The sequence below is a fragment of the Gracilinanus agilis genome, chromosome 2 (genome assembly GCF_016433145.1).
Source record: "Gracilinanus agilis isolate LMUSP501 chromosome 2, AgileGrace, whole genome shotgun sequence".
In the NCBI taxonomy this organism is placed as follows: domain Eukaryota; kingdom Metazoa; phylum Chordata; class Mammalia; order Didelphimorphia; family Didelphidae; genus Gracilinanus; species Gracilinanus agilis.
The window spans coordinates 562,555,241-562,572,893 of NC_058131.1; the positions used below are offsets into that span (position 1 = coordinate 562,555,241).

Below are 17,653 nucleotides of genomic sequence, written 5' to 3' on the forward strand. Positions count from 1 at the left end.
CTTGCTCCTAGTTGGGAGTTCCAGTAAACTGTTGCCAGACTCTGCCATTTTCAGCCCCATGGAAAAGTATTGCTAGTTCAGAGTACAAAACTATATAGGTTCTACTTTGGTCTTAGATTCTTACCTTAGTCATTTCTACTTCAGGCTTCAGACTAGGTTAGAAGCTGGTGTGAAGATCCTGCTCTGTCCCTGATGTCAGCTGTGCAGCCACTGCTGGCTTCTAAACTTGCTCCTTGTTTGGTACACTGCCTAAGACCTGCAACTACTTCTCACACTGCAATACCAGTCATAGATTCAGGTCCTCTCCTTGGTGTTGCCCTGGATCTGTGAAATAAAATTAGGTAGGAAGTGAACAACATAGCTGTCAGGTTGCAGATATTACTGCACTCTGCACAAATTTAGGCCTCTCTTTGCTGGATTTTGGACCTCTTCTTTCCCTGGTACATGGCCTTTCCTTGAACCTGTGTGCTTTTGCTCAGCCTTTCTTGGACTATCATTGTCTCTAATATCCACTTACCTTCTCTGTTTTTTTATTCAGACCGGGGCTAGAAAAATGACTTACTGGATTTTTTCTTGGATTTCCTATTTAGGACTTAGTATGGTGTATTTTCTAAATCTCCATAGGAGTTTTTGGGTAGAGTTTGACTGGTATTCTACCATCATGGGTCTTCTGAAGGCTGTTTGAAGCAACTAGAAGACTGATGTTACAGAAAATATCTTCATCTCTCTTGAATAGTTGGATGGTTATTGTGAAGGGTCCAGAGGAGTTCTGTGAAGTTATTTTGATCATATCAGTATTGAATTCAATTGCCCTTGGGGGAAAAAAAATGAAAAAAGCTCCAAATAACATATGGTAGAAAAATAGGAAAGAACTCAATCACAATTTGCCCAATCTATAATAATGTGCAAAGCCTGATCAAAGACATTTTTGATACAAGATGAAATCTTTCTTCTCTGTCACTGTTGTTATTCAAGGAAATGGCTCACTTGCTGAAATAAAAACTTATTGGTTTAAATCTATATCTGCAAATTATGCATGAGACCAGGTGTTTCCAAAGCAAAGAGACGAGTTAATGCCCAAATGAAATGATACTGATTTATGTTAAAAATCAGCTGTCTTGGTCCAATAGTCTATAATAATTAAAGGGGGGAAAAAGTTAGAAAAATTTTGATTCAAACCTGTATCTAAGAAAGTAACCGTATAACTTGTGGAAGAATGAATTCTAGAAGTTATTCAATATTCAGTAAACATTTATTAAGCACTTACCTATGTCACAAGCATTGTACTAAGTCCTAGATATACAAAAAGAGGCAAAAGACAGACTCTACTTCTGCAGGCAGTAAGCTTGCACCACAGCTTTTTGAGAGTGATCTGTGTTTTAGGAAAATCACATTAGTAACTGAATAGAGAATGTTTTGAAGTGGTGAGATACTTGAGGCAGGCTGACCCTATTGCAGGCTATTGCAATAATTAAGATGTGAGGTGATGAGGGCCTGCATTAGAATGATAACAGTGTCGGAAGAGAGAAGGACGCATATTTGAAAGATGTTGCAAATGTGAAATTGATAAACCTTGGTAATAGTTTGGATATGGTGAAGGAGGGAAGGATGGCAGTCAGAGATAGTGAAGAATCTAGAATGACTCCTAAGTTTTGAGCCTAAAGGATGGGAGGATGATGTTGCTCTCCACAGGAATAAGGAATGTCGCAGTTGGAAAAGGTTTAGGGGGAAAGATAACAATTTCATTTTGGACATTGAGTTTGAAATGTCTACTGGACATCCACTTCGAAATGTTTGAAAGGCAGCTGGAGATGTGAGATTATAGGTCAGTAGACAGATCAAAGCAGGAAAGATAGATTCAGAATTAAGAGCATAAAGAGAGTAAATTAAATCTATGGAAACTGATGAGATCATTAAGTGAAGTAGTATAAAAGGAAAAGAGATGAGTAACTAGGAGAGAATTTTGAGTGTTCATATGGTTAGAGAGCATGATCTGGAAGAAGATTCAGAGGAGAAGTCAGATAAGTAGGAGGAGAACTAGGAGAAAATAATGTTCAGAGAGTATCAAGGAAGAAAGAATGCTCAGTAGTATCAGAGACTCTAGAGAGGTCAAGGAAAATTAATATTGAGAAAAGGCTATTAGATTTGGCCACTAAGAACACTTTGGTAATTTTAGAGAGAGTTTTGGTGGGATGATATGGTTGGAAACCAGATTGTAAGGGGCTAAGAAGGGAATAAGAGAGAAATTAGAGGCATCTGCTGTAGATGGTCTTGTCAAGGAGTTTAGTTAAAAAAGGTTAAAAGAGAACTATGATGATGGTTAGCAAGGACTAAAGTATCAAGTGAGTTTTTTTTTTCAGGATAGAGGAGACATGGACATATTGGTAGACAGTAGGAAATGAGCCAGTAGAAAGGGAGAGACTGAAAATAAGTGAGAGATTGGGAATGGCAAGGGTTGCAATTTTCTGGAGATGAGAAGGAATGTGATCATTTGAACAAGTAGAGGGGTTAACCTTGGTAAGGAATAAAGCGTTTCATCATATGAAATGGGTAAAGGAAGAAAAAGTGGCAGAAGGCATCTGGGTGAGAGAAGATGAGGAAGAGAAGCTCACAGCAAATGACCTTATTTTTTTGCTGTTAAAGATGAGGCAAAGATCACCACTGAGAGAGCAGGGGTAGGGGGGGAGCTATGGGAGGTCTGAGGAGAGGTGAAAAGGTTTATGGGAACTGCTGTGGGTAGTTGGATAGTGAATTGATGAAGGAGGTATAGAAAGATTGCCTAGTAGTAGTAAGGACCCACTTGTGGTTTGTGTAACATAGATTTGTAATGGACTCAATCAGAACAGTTCCGTGATTTTCTCTATTTTTGTTCAGAAGTATGTATGCAGTCATGAAGGTGATGAATGGTGAGAGTGAGACTTGGCTAGGGATTCAAGAGAGGAAATAGTAGAGTTGATTTTATTTATCGAAGAGTCAAGATGGGGAGAAGAACAGAGAGTATCCAGGGCAAGGGAGATAGACTAGGAGAAAATTGAGGAGTCAGGGTATTAGAGGTTTTGGTGAGACTGAAGAGTAGAATTGTATAAGAGAAGATATAGGGAGAGGTAAAAAGCCAATAGATTATGGTCAGATAAGGGGATTTCAGAATGCTTGAACATTTGGGGCATATTTGTGGGTGAAGGTAAGTTCTAGGATATCTTTGTAGTTGAAATGAGATTGAGGAGTAGCACTTAGGAGGAGAGTAAATTGAGAAACTGAGTGATTAGGATATTTGAGGGGAAACTAATATGCATGTTGAAGTCTCCTAGAATGAAAGCAAGAGTTGAAGAGGTGAGAAAAAATTGTAAGTCAGGTACTAAATTCATTTAGCAAAGAAGGGGAGTGACCTTGGGTTTTGTAGAAACAGTACCAAGATTTTTGACTGAGTAGTAGATATAAATAATATGAACCTCAAAGGAAGAGAAGTTACTCAGTGAAGGAGGAAAGGGAGGAACCTGGAAGTGGCAGTGGGGAATAAGTAGTATTCCAGCTCTTGCACCTGGACTAGTGGTCTGAGTGAAGGTGCAGATAGAACTGGAAAATGTGGCCAGGGAGGCTTTGTCATCAAGAAAAAAGCAGGTTTAGGGGGCAGCTGGGTAGCTCAGTGGAGTGAGAGTCAGGTCTAGAGACAGGAGGTCCTAGATTCAAACCCGGCCTCAGCCACTTCCCAGCTGTGTGACCCTGGGCAAGTCACTTGACCCCCATTGCCCACCCTTACTACTCTTCCACCTATGAGACAATACACTGAAGTACAAGGGTTTAAAAAAAAAAGAAAAAGAAAAAAGCAGGTTTCAGTAAGAACCAATAGATGGAAGGATTGGGAGATGAGGAGCTTCAAGATTGAGGGAAGTTTGTTGCCTATGCAATAGGGATTCTAGAAGGTACAGTGGAAGGACTGGGTGGAATTAGGATGACACTTTAGGGTGAGAGTTCAGGGGGATGGGAATGATGAATCAGATTGTAGGGAGTATGAGTGTGGTTTGGATGATGATCTGTAGTTCAGAGTCACTGGAATGTGAAGGATATGACAAGGTTTGAGAATCAAAGGTCAGGTGCAGCAGAAGATAGGAGGGTTGAAGTCAAAGAGAAGGTTGTTCTTTGCATTAGAGATCTGATACATTACAGTTAGCTCACAGCAGGAGATGGAAAAAACCTTTGCTGACACAGTTTGAAGATGCAGATCGAGGATGCCTGGCCTGGCTCCAAACAGCCAGAAAACTTGGGGAGTTTTCTGTACCAAGTAGGAGATGGAGGGCACAGAGTGTACGAGGTTTTCTCACCTAAGGAGTTTGGCTTTGCAGAGATTAAAGGCAGTGTCTTGTGGACTTCAGATTTATTTAGCTTTTAAAATATATTTGGTAAAAAAACAAAAGAAGGAAACAAGGCTTGTTCCTCTCCTCAAAGAACATAGATTATAAAAGTGGGGTTAAGATATATAAACAAATCATTATAATACTAAGCAGAATGCAGCAAGTGCAACAGAGAGATCCATACAGTTTTATAATAAATTTATGGATAAAGAAATCATTTTGAGTTGGTGGTAGTTCATAAAATACTCTGTGAAAGACATAGAATCTGAATTCCACACTACCTACCACCAATTGAATGATGATTTGGTGTTTGTTAATGGTTCCATAGGTCTAAAAAGTTAAGCTGATAATCATAGCATATAAAAAATAGGACTTCTACCCCTTACTTCAAAGACTGAAAATTTCACAATACCTATGTCATCTTCTTAGCTAGATGCTTTTATTATAAGAAATTTTGATAAATTTACAAATTTTTGTATCTGAGGCATTGTAAAAGATGTAGAATTGTCAAATCTTTGATTATATTAAGCAATTAAAATTTATTTTTATGAAATGTTTCAATTTTATTTAAATAATCCTTTATCTTTCAGATAAAACTGCCACCAATGATGGAAATCATAACTGCTGAACAACTGATGGAATATTTAGGTTAGTGTTGAACAAAATAGATTATTTGTATCTCTTTCAGAGGAAAATGTCTTTTAAAATTATCTCATTATAAGGTTTGTTTTGAGATGCTATAAAATCATAAATTTAAATAATGATATCAACTTATTTTAAAATTATTGTCTTTAGAAATTGTTTCTGTAACTTTTTACCTAAATGTAAGATTATAGTTTCAAAAAGAAAATGTGGTATTTTGGAAAATTATTTGATACATGGTTATTCCCCCAAAGTACAAATTAAATACTTAATAGTGGAATTACCTGGAGGCAGCTAGCTGTCCCAGTGGATAGAGAGAGCAAGGCCTGGAAATGTGAGGTCCTCGGCTCAGATCTGGCCTCAGATACTTCCTAGATGTGTGACTCTGGGCAATTCATTTGACACCCACTTCTTCCCACCCCCCCCTTCCCCATTGCCTAGTTCTTATTACTCTTCTATCTTGGAAACAATATTTATTATTGATTCTAATATGTAACGTAAGGGTTTTTTTAGAAACCAGTTGAATTAGGATTTATAAATTACACATTTTCATATCTTATCAGATTTTTAGTGTATGATACAAAATCAACTGTAGTTGTGTAGATAAGTGTGATATTACAGCTTCTCTTCTGGATAATGCACTAGACTCAATATTCATTCTTATGCAGTTTGATCATGGCAGACCTTTCTGTCTTTGGGAAAGGTAATTTACCTCTCTAAGCCTCAATTTCCTTGCATGTAAATGAGAGTATTAAAGATGGACATTTGATGAATCAGTAATATCCATATATTCCCTCCAATGATGTATATTGCAATTTATCCATGCCTACCCAGCCTTGGTGACTTTTGTCCATGTCCTCCTATAAATTTGCCTCCAAGGAATTCTTCCAATGTTTATGCATCACTTTACATTAAATAAATATCATTGAGAATACATAGTAATCCTCTGGTGATTCCTCACCCATGTGATATGACTAGCCCATCTTTTTAAAACATACATACTCTGTAGCTATACCTGTTCACAATTGATTAAAAAGTAAAAATTCCATACTTCAGTTGTTTATACAGTATCAAGCCAATTACTGGGATTGACTAGTAGTTTTTATTGCTTTGTAGATAAAGATGTAAAAGCATTAAAATTGTAACTTGAACATTCTTTTGCTGATGACTGGCAGGAAGACAGAACCTCAAAATTATGTCCATTGCCTTCTCTGCCTCTCTCGGAAATATTAAGACAGGTGTGGGAATAGTATTCTGCAACATTCACTTTGTAAGCAAGTTAAATATCCTCAGAAAACCTAGCCTATTAAGGGGCATGCAGTTGCCACAGGACCAATGGAACTGGTACTTTTGATAAGTGATCCTATAGTGTATGGTCATTCCCCATTCTGTGGAGATGAACAGTATATCAGTTCACCCCCTTGTCCCACTTAGATTATGCCTCTTACAAGTCACTTGACCCCCATTGCCCACCCTTACCACTCTTCCACCTAGGAGCCAATACACAGAAGTTAAGGGTTTAAAAATGTAAAAAAAAACCCAAAACAAAACAAAAAAAAGATTATGCCTCTTACCAAGAATGAGGTGATATGTAACATATAACAAGATTGTTTTTTATGATTAAATTATGTTTTTTAAATTGCTATTCTTTCTGAAGTTGTCTTAGAACAATCGATGGCTTGTTTAATAATCTTACAAATTACATTGTAGCCTAACAGGTATTAAAACTAGATTTCCCTATATTATACTTGCATATTTCCCTTTTTGTTCCATTCTCCAATCAGAATGTTTTATTTTTAGTAGGATACAGAGATATTTACCAAGTTCTCCTAGTAGTCTAAAAATAAGTTGCTATAATTTATTATATCTACTCTTTTCTTATAGATAGAATATGTGTTCTGATTAGTAGGCATCAGTTGAATCACAGATTGAATTGCCAGTCATGAAGATAAAAAACCAACGCTAGAAATGCATTAAATGTTTTCTTATGATTTTTGGCATTGATAGGAGCTATATTTGTTAGTTTTAAATCTCCATGGGAAAAAAGAAATCTGTAACTCCAAATTTAAGTTATATATGAGGTTAGAGGGAGGAAATGGGAAGAATTAGAGATCCTCAAATTCTCCCTCTGTTTCCTAGATTATTGTCTGAGAACCTGAATCAGGAAAATATAAACGTAATATTTTTACATCAATTCAGATGGTATTTATTAAATTTTATTATATGCAAGGTACTCTGGGTACCCAGACAGAAATAAAATAGTTCCTGTTGTCAAGTAGTTTATATTCTATTGAAAGGATAAAGCACATAACCACATAAATAGATAAAGTAATTTTAGAACCAAAAAAAAGACCCAAAAAACTCATATGGGTACACAAATGAGACAATTTTTTAGTACCTTGTACAATTTAATATATATTTTTAGAAGAAATTATACTTAACAGACATGACTTTTCATGACAGCTTTTGTGTTCTTTTTTTTTTTTTAAACCTTTACCTTCCGTCTTGGACTCAATACTCTGTATTGATTCCAAGGCAGAAGAGTGGTAAGGCTAGGCAATGAGAGTCAAGTGACTTGCCCAGGGTCACACAGCTAGGAAGTGTCTGAGGCCAGATTTGAACCAAGGACCTTTAGTCTCTAGGCCTGGTTCTCAATCACCTGAGCCACCCAGCTGCCCTAGCCTTTTATTTTAAAAAGAAATTTCAGAAGAGAGGGAGAAAGTACAAACACATTGGAAGGGTCTAGAAAAATGGATTAGGAGGTGACACCTACTTGAGTCTTTTTTTTTTTTTAAACCCTTACCTTCCCTCTTGGAGTCAATACTGTGTTAATGGCTCCAAGGCAGAAGAGTGGTAAGGGCTAGGCAATGGGGGTTAAGTGACTTGCCCAGTGTCACACAGCTGGGAAGTGTCTGAGGCCTGATTTGAACTCAGGACCTCTCGTCTCTAGGCCTGGGTCTCAATCCACTGAGCTACCCAGCTGCCCCCCCCTCCCACCTCCCACTTGAGTCTTGAAGGAAACTAGGGATTCTTTTATTTGTGTTTGTTTTTAAAATGGATTTTTATTGGTAACTTTTGTTTTTATACTTCCTACATTCCTTCTGTATTATTTTCCATCTCTTTTCCCTTAAAATAAATATTTTTTTAAAGAGGAAGAGAAAAAATTAAGCAAAACCAATTAACATATTGAGAAAAATCTGAGTTTATTTGCAGGGTATTATATCTGTAGCCCCCAAGTCTGAAAAGGAATGGGGATGCAGGTGTGGAAAAGAGGCATTTACTCAGACCTTTTCTTTTGGGCGAAGTTTGCCCTTTGTAATTTCACAGCATTCAGTTTTAATTATTTTGTGTTTTTTTCTTTCTAATGCTGTTTTTGTGTATATTACTTTTTTTGCTCTACTTAATTTACTTCACATTATTTTATTTGTCTCTCTGGGTTTTTCTGTATTTATCATATTCATTTTTTTATTATGGTAAGTAATATTCTATTACATACAACAATTTAAGTATTTCCCAGTTTATGGAATTCTACTTTGTTTCCAGTTTGTGGCTACCACAAAAAGTGCCATTGTAATTATTTTTATTTATATGGAGTCATTATTTTTATCAGTAACCAACCACCTTGGGATAGAGAGGATGTGTGTGCGTGTGTGTGTGCGCGTGTGCACGGGCGAAATTAGATTAAGTCTACACTGCCCATCTTTAGATTTAATCACCAAAGGTGAGAGTGCCTCCAATCTTGGGAGGTCCCAACCCATGTGTGCTGGAGTGAGTGATGAATCAGAATTGACTGACCTGCCCCCTGGGTGGTCTATGAGAATTGTATATTGTGATTGGACATGCAAATTAGGAGGGAGGCCCAGGAAGTGATGCATAAGTGACCCCTTTAAAAGGAGAAGGTCCTCAGTCAGCTGAGGTCTTCGGTGGAAGAGGGTGTCTGGTGACCGGCTTCTGGTTTTGTGAAGGCGACCTGAGGGAGCTTTGCTGATTCATGACCGAGACTGTTCCATGTGGTGAGTTTAAAGACTGAATCTTCCTGAACTTCTATTAAGAAACTTCTTTGTATAGACTCTGTGAATGAAGTTTGCTCCATTCACCTCCCGGCCTCAGGCCCTTTAACTCTCGGCTGAGGGTTAAGGTCTACCTGGACTAATTAGTGGGATAGATTCTTATTTCCTTACTTCTTCTCTCTTCTCTCATGTAAATAAACTTCCATAAAAGTCAATTTTGATTTGAGATTATTCTTAATAGAGGATTGATAATAGTTCAATCCTCTGGTGACCATCTTTAATATATTGAACCCATAAAACCCCCTTTTCACCCTTATAGTATGCATGCATGCTTAGCAGTATCTGGGTCAAATTATAAGATTTTTATTTGCATAAATCCCAATTGGAAAGCTAGGAACTCTTAAGTAGTAGAAATGAGACTGGAAAATGCATTCTAGGGAGATGAGCAAGGCATACAGAGACACAGAAGAGTTGGCATGCCATATTCTGGGAATGGGTCACTTTGGAATATAGAGTATGTGAAAGGAAGTAATTGTGAATTAAGTTTAGGAATGTAGGTTAGATCCAAATGCCAGGTAGAGAAGCTTGTATTTTATACTAATAGGAATAGGGAACCACTGATGATATTGAAGGACTTAGATTTCTGATTTAAAATTGTTTTGGCTACTCTGAGAGAGTACTGTAGGATAAGAGGCAAGCAAAGTGACCTATTAGGTTATTACTAGTCAGTTGTCATTATTGCTATAGTTAGTAGTCAGTATATACTTATGAAATGCCTACCATGAGAAAGGTACTGTGCTAAGTACTAGGGATACAAATTTCTTAAACATAGAGTCCCTGCCCTTAAGGAGCTTACAATCTAATAGGGGAAAACAACATGCCAAAGGAACCTAATAAAGAAGCAAGGAAAGGTACCCACTTCAGGGACATAGTGGAGAAGTCCCAAAGCAATATAATCAGGTGGGAAATGAAATGAGAAGGGCCTAACCTAGAAAAGTAGCCATGTGAAAAGAGAGAAAGAGACAAACAGGAAATGTACTGTGGTGATAGAATGGGCAATACCTGACACTTGATTGGATATGAGAATGAGGAAGAGAAAAGGATGACACCGAAGTTGTAAATTTTGTTAATTAGAAGCAAAGTGATCCCCCTCAACAGAGATGATTTTAATAAAGAGCATTTTATTGATTAATTTATGCATAGTATATATAGTTAATGTTTGGTTATTGACTCACTATGTGACCTTAGGCTAGTCATTTAACCTGCCTGGGCTGCTGTTTTCTCATATGTAGAATAAAGGTATAATCTCTGTGGTCTCTTCTAGCTCCAAACCTTTTGACCCTCAATAGATGCTCAAAAAATACTCACCACACTAAAGATAGGTTCAACTATTCTCCAAAAAAATTTGGATTGATTTACAAAAGTCACTTAATTGTATGCATTCTTTCACCAGCAATTAAGGCATGTACTGCAAAGAAGTCAAGGACTGAGGGAAAGGACTTGTGTGTAAGAATAATTATGGTAGTACTTTTTTTTGTAACGGAGACTTGGAAACAAAATAGGAACCCATTAATTGGGGAGCAGATGCACTCCTGTATGTTAACTGGGGCATATGAACACAGTGGAATTTTGCTGAGCCACAACAAATGGTGAATATAGCAAATTCAGAGAAATGTGGAAAGAATTGTATGAACAAGTGAAAAGTGCCATACATTCAGTTTATGAAATTGATTATTTAACCTACAGAAGAGAAGGGAGACATAGTATTTTAAGTATTTAAGAAATTGTCTTTTAAAAGTGTTATTGATTAGACTTGTTCTGCTTACCATATATGGGTGGAAGAACTAGGAGCAATGGTGAAAATTTGCAGGAAAGCGGTTTTTGGCATGATATAAAAATGGAATTTTCATAAGAATAGCTATCCAAAACTGGAACGAACTGCTTCAGGAGTAAATAGATTCCCCATTACTGGAAGTCTTCAAACAGGCGCTTGTTGGAGAAACTGTAGGGAAATTTTCTGCTAAAGTTTGGTTCAAACTAGATAACCTTTGAAGTCCCTTCCAGCCCTGAGGATGCAGACCTATTAGGTTATTACTAGTCAGTTGTCATTATTGCTATAGTTAGTAGTTTTCACCAAAACTAGTTTCCCTTCCCAACATTATCATTTCTGTTGATTATACTATTATTTCAAGAATTATCTTTAAAATACTCAAAATTATTAATAGAAATGTGCCACATAAGTCAATTCTTAGGTTTCCATACTTATCAAATTGGCATAGATGATAATGGAAAAAATCTTTTTAATCTGTGGAAAATGTATATTAGACTTGCTGATTCACTGCTGATGAAGCTATGAATTTGTCTGTCAAGCTTGGAAAATGATCTAGAATTCTGTAAGAAAAGTTAAAGAACTGTTCTTACCCTTTGAACCAGCTACCTCACTATTTGTAATTAGTACCCAAAGGCTGTCATTAACAACAGGAAAAGGCCTATTTATATGAAAATAAAAACATTACTACTTGTAATATGGAAAACCTAGAAGCATAGTTGCATGGTGAACAGTTGGAGAATAGTCAAACAATTTATTAGTCATCTTTGAAGTAACATACAGTGAATAATGCAGAACTAGAAAGAGCAAAGAACAAAGCTAGAATGATCATAGAATCACAATTTTAAATGATAATAAAATTTAGTTTAATAGAAATCATTGAAGAGGTACTCTGTGGCCTTATTCAATGAGCACATTATTCAAATAGAAACAAATAAATTTAGGGAATCCCTCTTTCATTGAATGCTTTACAAAATATCATATAGGGGTGTATGGGGTATTCATGGAGGATTAGCACTAGTGTGAGAGTTGCTGAGTCCTTTGCAGGTCTGTTCATCCAACTTTGTGTCCACTTTTCTCCCAGCTTTCATTTGCAGCTTGAAGAAGCTGTAGCATTCTCAGCAACTACATTCTGGTAAAACTGCTTTGTCAGTCAGGCTGAACCAGGTTGCCTTTTGGTGAAGAAAAGGGGATGTCTAGTCCTCCTTATCAGCACAATGGGCAGATGAGAACAGTTTATTCCAATGATCATGGAGATGACTGAAGCAGGTGCTTAGAGCTTGTTTGGATATTCAAGATGCCTAGGTCATCCACCGCATCTCAGGTTGTTCCCCATTATCTTGACTTTTGTCCTGCCATTACACTTCAGTAACTCTGCAATAGAGACTGAGTCTGAAGACTTTTTGCAACTTTACCTCACTTAAATCCAACTCAAACAAGTCATCACCCTTGTGATGTCATTGGCCCTCATTGTAAACAAAGGATGAAAAACAAACAAGGACATCTTCTGTAACAGCAGAGAAAACTTTTGATTAGTAAACATCTCCCAGTTTTCTGACTTTCTTCAGATAAATTATCAGAAGATCACTGAATACAGTTATCTCTTTGGTTTCATTTGTGAAAAAAGCCTTTATTAAATGTTATGATTATTATGAAAAGTTGGCTCAGTTATAGGAAAACTTTAACCTCTTCTCCAATTAATTAACCCATTTATTAAGTATTTACTACATCCCAGACTCTCTACTAGGCCCTGGGGATATAAAGACAAAAATTAAATAAGTCCTGCTCTCAAGATGCTTACATTCTATCTGGGGAGACATCATGTATATTAATAAGTATATACAAAATAAAAATATTTTGAGTTAGATGAATTTCCTGAATATTGTATTAGCTCTTTTCTTATTTAGTTATCAACAAAGAGTAATGTTACTGTTAGCATCTTATACTCTCATTTTGGGCATCAGTAGAGAGTTTGAATGGGTAAGATTCTAATTGTTATCTGGATACTTCTTTAACCTTAGAATTTGATGTTGATTTTTGATATTTTGTCAATTGTGGTTTGCCATATAGAATTGGTTATTATAAGTGCCAGCTTGTTTCTTTCTTATACTTTTATCAAGAATAGTTCAATATATGTATATATCATTCTCATAAAGTTTTTTAAAAGGTGAGAAAGAAGCGTATGGGTAGTTATTTATGTCCTTGATGGCCTTTTTGGGTAATATATACATTTTCCCTCTTCTTTTGGTATCTTCTGAACCTTGAGAGATCTTGTTACATGATCTCAGGATTTTTAAGACTGTGTCAATTCCAACATAGATTTCTTTGTTCCATACTTTATATAGCAAAATCAGTTTTCTAAAATCTTATACAGCCCACCAGGATTCCAGTACATGCCCAAATATGGTAATTCCACTGTTGTTAATATAGAAATTAGAATAATCTAGAAGCACTGGGCATTCTATTCCTTTTCTCATCAAAACTTTTCTTGATACTTAATGAATGTTCTTGAAAGGATAGGATTCTGCTGAGTTTCATACCAATAGAGCCTCTCTATAATATGATTCCTCTTCAGTTTTTCACCAGGATTGAATTGAAAGCCCTTCTAGACATCTTAAAACTTTTCATAATTTACACTTTGCTTGTATAGCTTCTGAGAATCCAGGGCCACTTTCTTTTATAAAAAAAATTAATATTTTTCCTCAATTACATGTAAAAACAAGTTTAACCTTGATTTTTGTTGTTTTTTTTATTTTGATCCAAATCTTCTCCCTTCCTCCTTCCCTTCTCTCCCTACTCCCTGAGACAGTAATCAGTTATAGATTTTACATGTGCAATATTATAAAATATTTTTCCATATTAGTCATTATGTGGAAGAGAACTTGAACAAAAAAAAGCAAAAAAGAAAAGAATGAAGAAAGTGAAATATAGTATGTTTCAGTCTATATTAAGCTTCTCTGAGTTCTTTTTCTGGAGGTGGATGGCATTTTTCATGAGTCCTTGGGGATTGTCTTGGATCACTGTATTGCTAAGAATAGTTGTCATTCACAATGGTTCATGAAACAATTTGCCATTGCTGTGTGCAGTGTTCTCCTGATTCTGCTCAATTCTCTTTATGTCAGTTTATGTAGGTCTTTCCAGGTTTTTCTGAAATCATTCTGCTTATCATTTCTTATAGCACAATAAAATTTCATTAAAATCATATACCACATCTCTGTGTGCAGCCATTCTGCAATTGATGGACATCTCTAGGGCTGCTTTCCACAGTGAAGCATCAGAAAAGCACTGTAGAAAAGTTTAAGTGTAAATATATTTATACACACACTTACATATATAACTATCATATGTATAACAAATAACATTTATAAATAATCATTTAATGTGAAATATACCAAATTCATCATTCTGCATCTCTCAAAAGGATTACTAAGAAACCTTGAATGATTACAGTTTTCACTACTTTATATCTTTCAGCATCACTGTTAAGATATGAATATAATAGATATAGAGGAACTGTGACAGTGCTCGATTATATCACTGTACCCATAATATCAAAGTATGGGTAGAGTCTTCAGTATAAAAAATTTTTTTAACTCAGCTGTGCTTTTTTTCCTACTGTGCAATAAATTGGTGTTTTTCCATAAATCTTCCATAAGGGCTATATCCAACATAGTGGAGGTCTTTCCTTGAAGCCTTTTAGTATTTTATGAATATCAGTGCAGTGCTTGAGTTGGATAGCTGTTTATTTTTCATCTCATTACATGACTTGCCCGCCACCTTTTCTGACCATATATATCTTTTATGTTTTTGATGACATTTGTCACATAAGTAATTTTTGGCAGTATATCCACCATATATCTTTTCATTTCCCTTAGAGTCACCATCAGTTCTGATTTTTCTGAGATTGTGGTGGGTTTGATTTACAGCCATAAAACCTCATTAGGAAAATATTGCTATTAAAAATCATATGTTTGCAGAGCATGGAATAGCCTGAGATCGTTAAAAATGTTGTACAGTTTCCAGAATGGGATCTAACCTGTTCCTGTCCTGACTCCTGCTTATTCTCTTACCCATTGATTATTAATATACTACATAATTATATGTATACATCTTTACAATTATCAGTCATTAGTGTAAATAATACAAGGCATTTGGACCAGATTAAACATGATCAAAAGATATATGCTATTTAAAAATCTTATCTAGAAAACAATGTAATGTCTCATAAATCATAATGCAACTAATATTTTGGCAATTTGTATCTGACTGAAATAAATTAGTTGCTTGTTATATTTTATGTTAAAGTAATTTTAAATGTCATTTTACAATGTTAAACAATTAACTTTAAGAACTACTCATCTATTTTACATGTTTTTTTGTTTCCAGAGCCAGAAAACTTGAAAATATATGCTCATTTTAAAATTTATATTCAATGCAATTTTGTTTACTTTTTAGGAGATTACATCCTTGATGCAAAACCAAAAGAAATTTCAGAAATTCAACGTCTAAACTATGAGCAGGTAATAAAAAGTATATTTGTTTCAATGGGGAAATCTTTTTACATGACCTATGTAAATTTAGTATCTCTTGATATATGTAACACATATTCTTGGAAAATTACTGGTAAACTCTCAAATGTTACTTTTTCATTCATATTTTAAAATAGAAAGTGTATCTTGGACTAGAACAAATTATATGTACACTATATAGAAGTGAACACTGTTATGGAGAAAATATAGTATAGCATAGCTCTTTGCTAACTTAACCTTAATCTATACTTTCTCTATAACAACACCCTTTCATACCATGATTACCTTAAGTAGGGTTACAAGAAATAGAATTCTTTCTTAATTGTCTCTTCTTCACACTTGTTAACTGGCTTAATAACAGAAATGGGATAATGATAATGATGAGAAATGAGGCTATCATTAGAATTTCTCTTGTCTTCTATATATAATAATGGTGCATACCAAATATCATTGTGAAACTTGTAGATGAAGAAATGAACACCATCTCAGTTACTCAGAATTTCATAATTATAAAATTTTGGGGTCAGTAGTCAAAACTAATTCCCTTTTGTCAACTCCATAAAATTGAAATTCAGTATGTTGTGTTGTGTATTGCTAAGGAAGACAATATCTATGGTTAATGTTATCATTGATTATTAGTTGAACCATGCTTTATATGAGATGTATTACTGGAAATTTTTTGAGAAAATTAAATCATTTAAAATCTACTAGGATGTTTAATTACTTAAAGGACTCTCCAAACCCTTTCCCTCAAAAAACCTTTACATAATTCAACTGATGATGTGTTTAATTGATGTGTTTGCATACTGGGTTTCTTTTTTTTCCTTATAAACCATTACTTTCTGTTATAGTATCAATTTTAGGACAGAAGAGCAGCAAAGGCTAAGCAATTGGGTATTGCAATAAATCTGTGATAATGAGAGACTGAGACATGAAAAGTTGTAGTTTATTCTATTTATTGGCAAAGATAGCAAATAACAAACATAAAGGTCAGTGGTCTTTCAGTAACCAAAGACCCCATAACACAGTCAGAGAAGCTTTTTAAATAAAGTTTAGTGGTCACATAAGTTCCAGAGATGGCTCTCAAACTAAGATTATGATTGGCTCTTAATTATGTTATTTGACCATCTGGTCATGAGTCTTCATCCATTTTGGATGACCATAAAACTCAAATTAGACCAAAATTGTCTTGGAAGAACCAACCCCAACATGCCTTCCTAAACCAGGGACTTTAAAGAGTCCATGATGTTATGAAGGTGGAAGGCACAGATTTAGTTATCTCTTCTAACATTCTTCAAACAGTTCCTTATCTACCACTCCCAGTACTAATGGTGCCCAGTACTGGTAACACATCTCATGATCAAGTTAACTTGTCCTCCTTCTGTCTTTCTTAACTGACATCTTGTGCTGCTCATCAATTGAGGGTTGGCCATTAGACTTGCATGGTAATATTCTAAGCCTTAGGGCTTAGTTACAATAGTAAAGGGCTTAGTTACAATAGTAAAGCTTGATTATAATGGTTATTATTGTGATTAATAAACTCTTAACTATAAATCAATAATCGGTAATCAATTCTACAGGGTTAAGTGACTTGCCAAGGATCACATAGCTAAGAAGTAGCTCCATATATTGGATTTCTTAAAGAGTCCTCTGCATTCAATATCAACAAAAGAGGCCTTTTTATTGTTTTCCCAATTAAATTAAATTTGATTTGCTCTCACAAATGGAAAATTCTTATTTTAGTTGTAATATAATTTTTATCTTCCAGAACAAAGATTATTTCTGGGTGAGTTGAATCTAGCATTTATCCTTTTTGATGTCCATTGTATTCATTTCAGTTCAACATGTGTTTCTTACATACGTGTTATTTATTAGGCACTGTGCTATGCATGGGGGATACAAAGATAAAAATGAATTAGCCCTTGTTTTCAAAGTACTTGTGTTCTTCTAGTGAGAGACACATACATAAATATTTAAGTAGAAAATAGTTTTGTGGGAGGCGAGGAGGGAATGATGTTAACAAGTCAGAGAAGAAGGAAGTCTCTTCTAGTACCAACTGCAAGCCCTTGAACTGAGCCTTGAGAGGAGCTCTACTTTTCTGAGAGACTAAAGTGAGGAACAAGATCATTCTAGACATTAATAGGGAAACTCAGTAAAGATATTGAGATAAGATAAAAAATGTTATTTATTGGGAAACAGTAAGTAGACCAGTATGGTTAGAGCTTAGGGTGCATAAGGGTAAATAATATATAATTGGCCATGTCAGTATTTTTTAATTATTCAATAAACTTACCT

General features: G+C 35.3%; 1 protein-coding gene across 2 annotated transcripts in view; it reads left to right on the top strand.

The window, feature by feature from the left end:
• The window catches only part of MINDY2 (MINDY lysine 48 deubiquitinase 2), a 131,197-nt gene that overhangs the window by 29,440 nt on the left and 84,104 nt on the right, over positions 1–17,653 (top strand). For both annotated transcript variants that reach the window (XM_044665306.1, XM_044665305.1), the window contains exons 2-3: positions 4,940–4,997; positions 15,285–15,349. In XM_044665306.1, the coding sequence (XP_044521241.1) occupies positions 4,940–4,997; positions 15,285–15,349 (123 nt within the window). The remainder of the gene's footprint in view (positions 1–4,939; positions 4,998–15,284; positions 15,350–17,653) is intronic.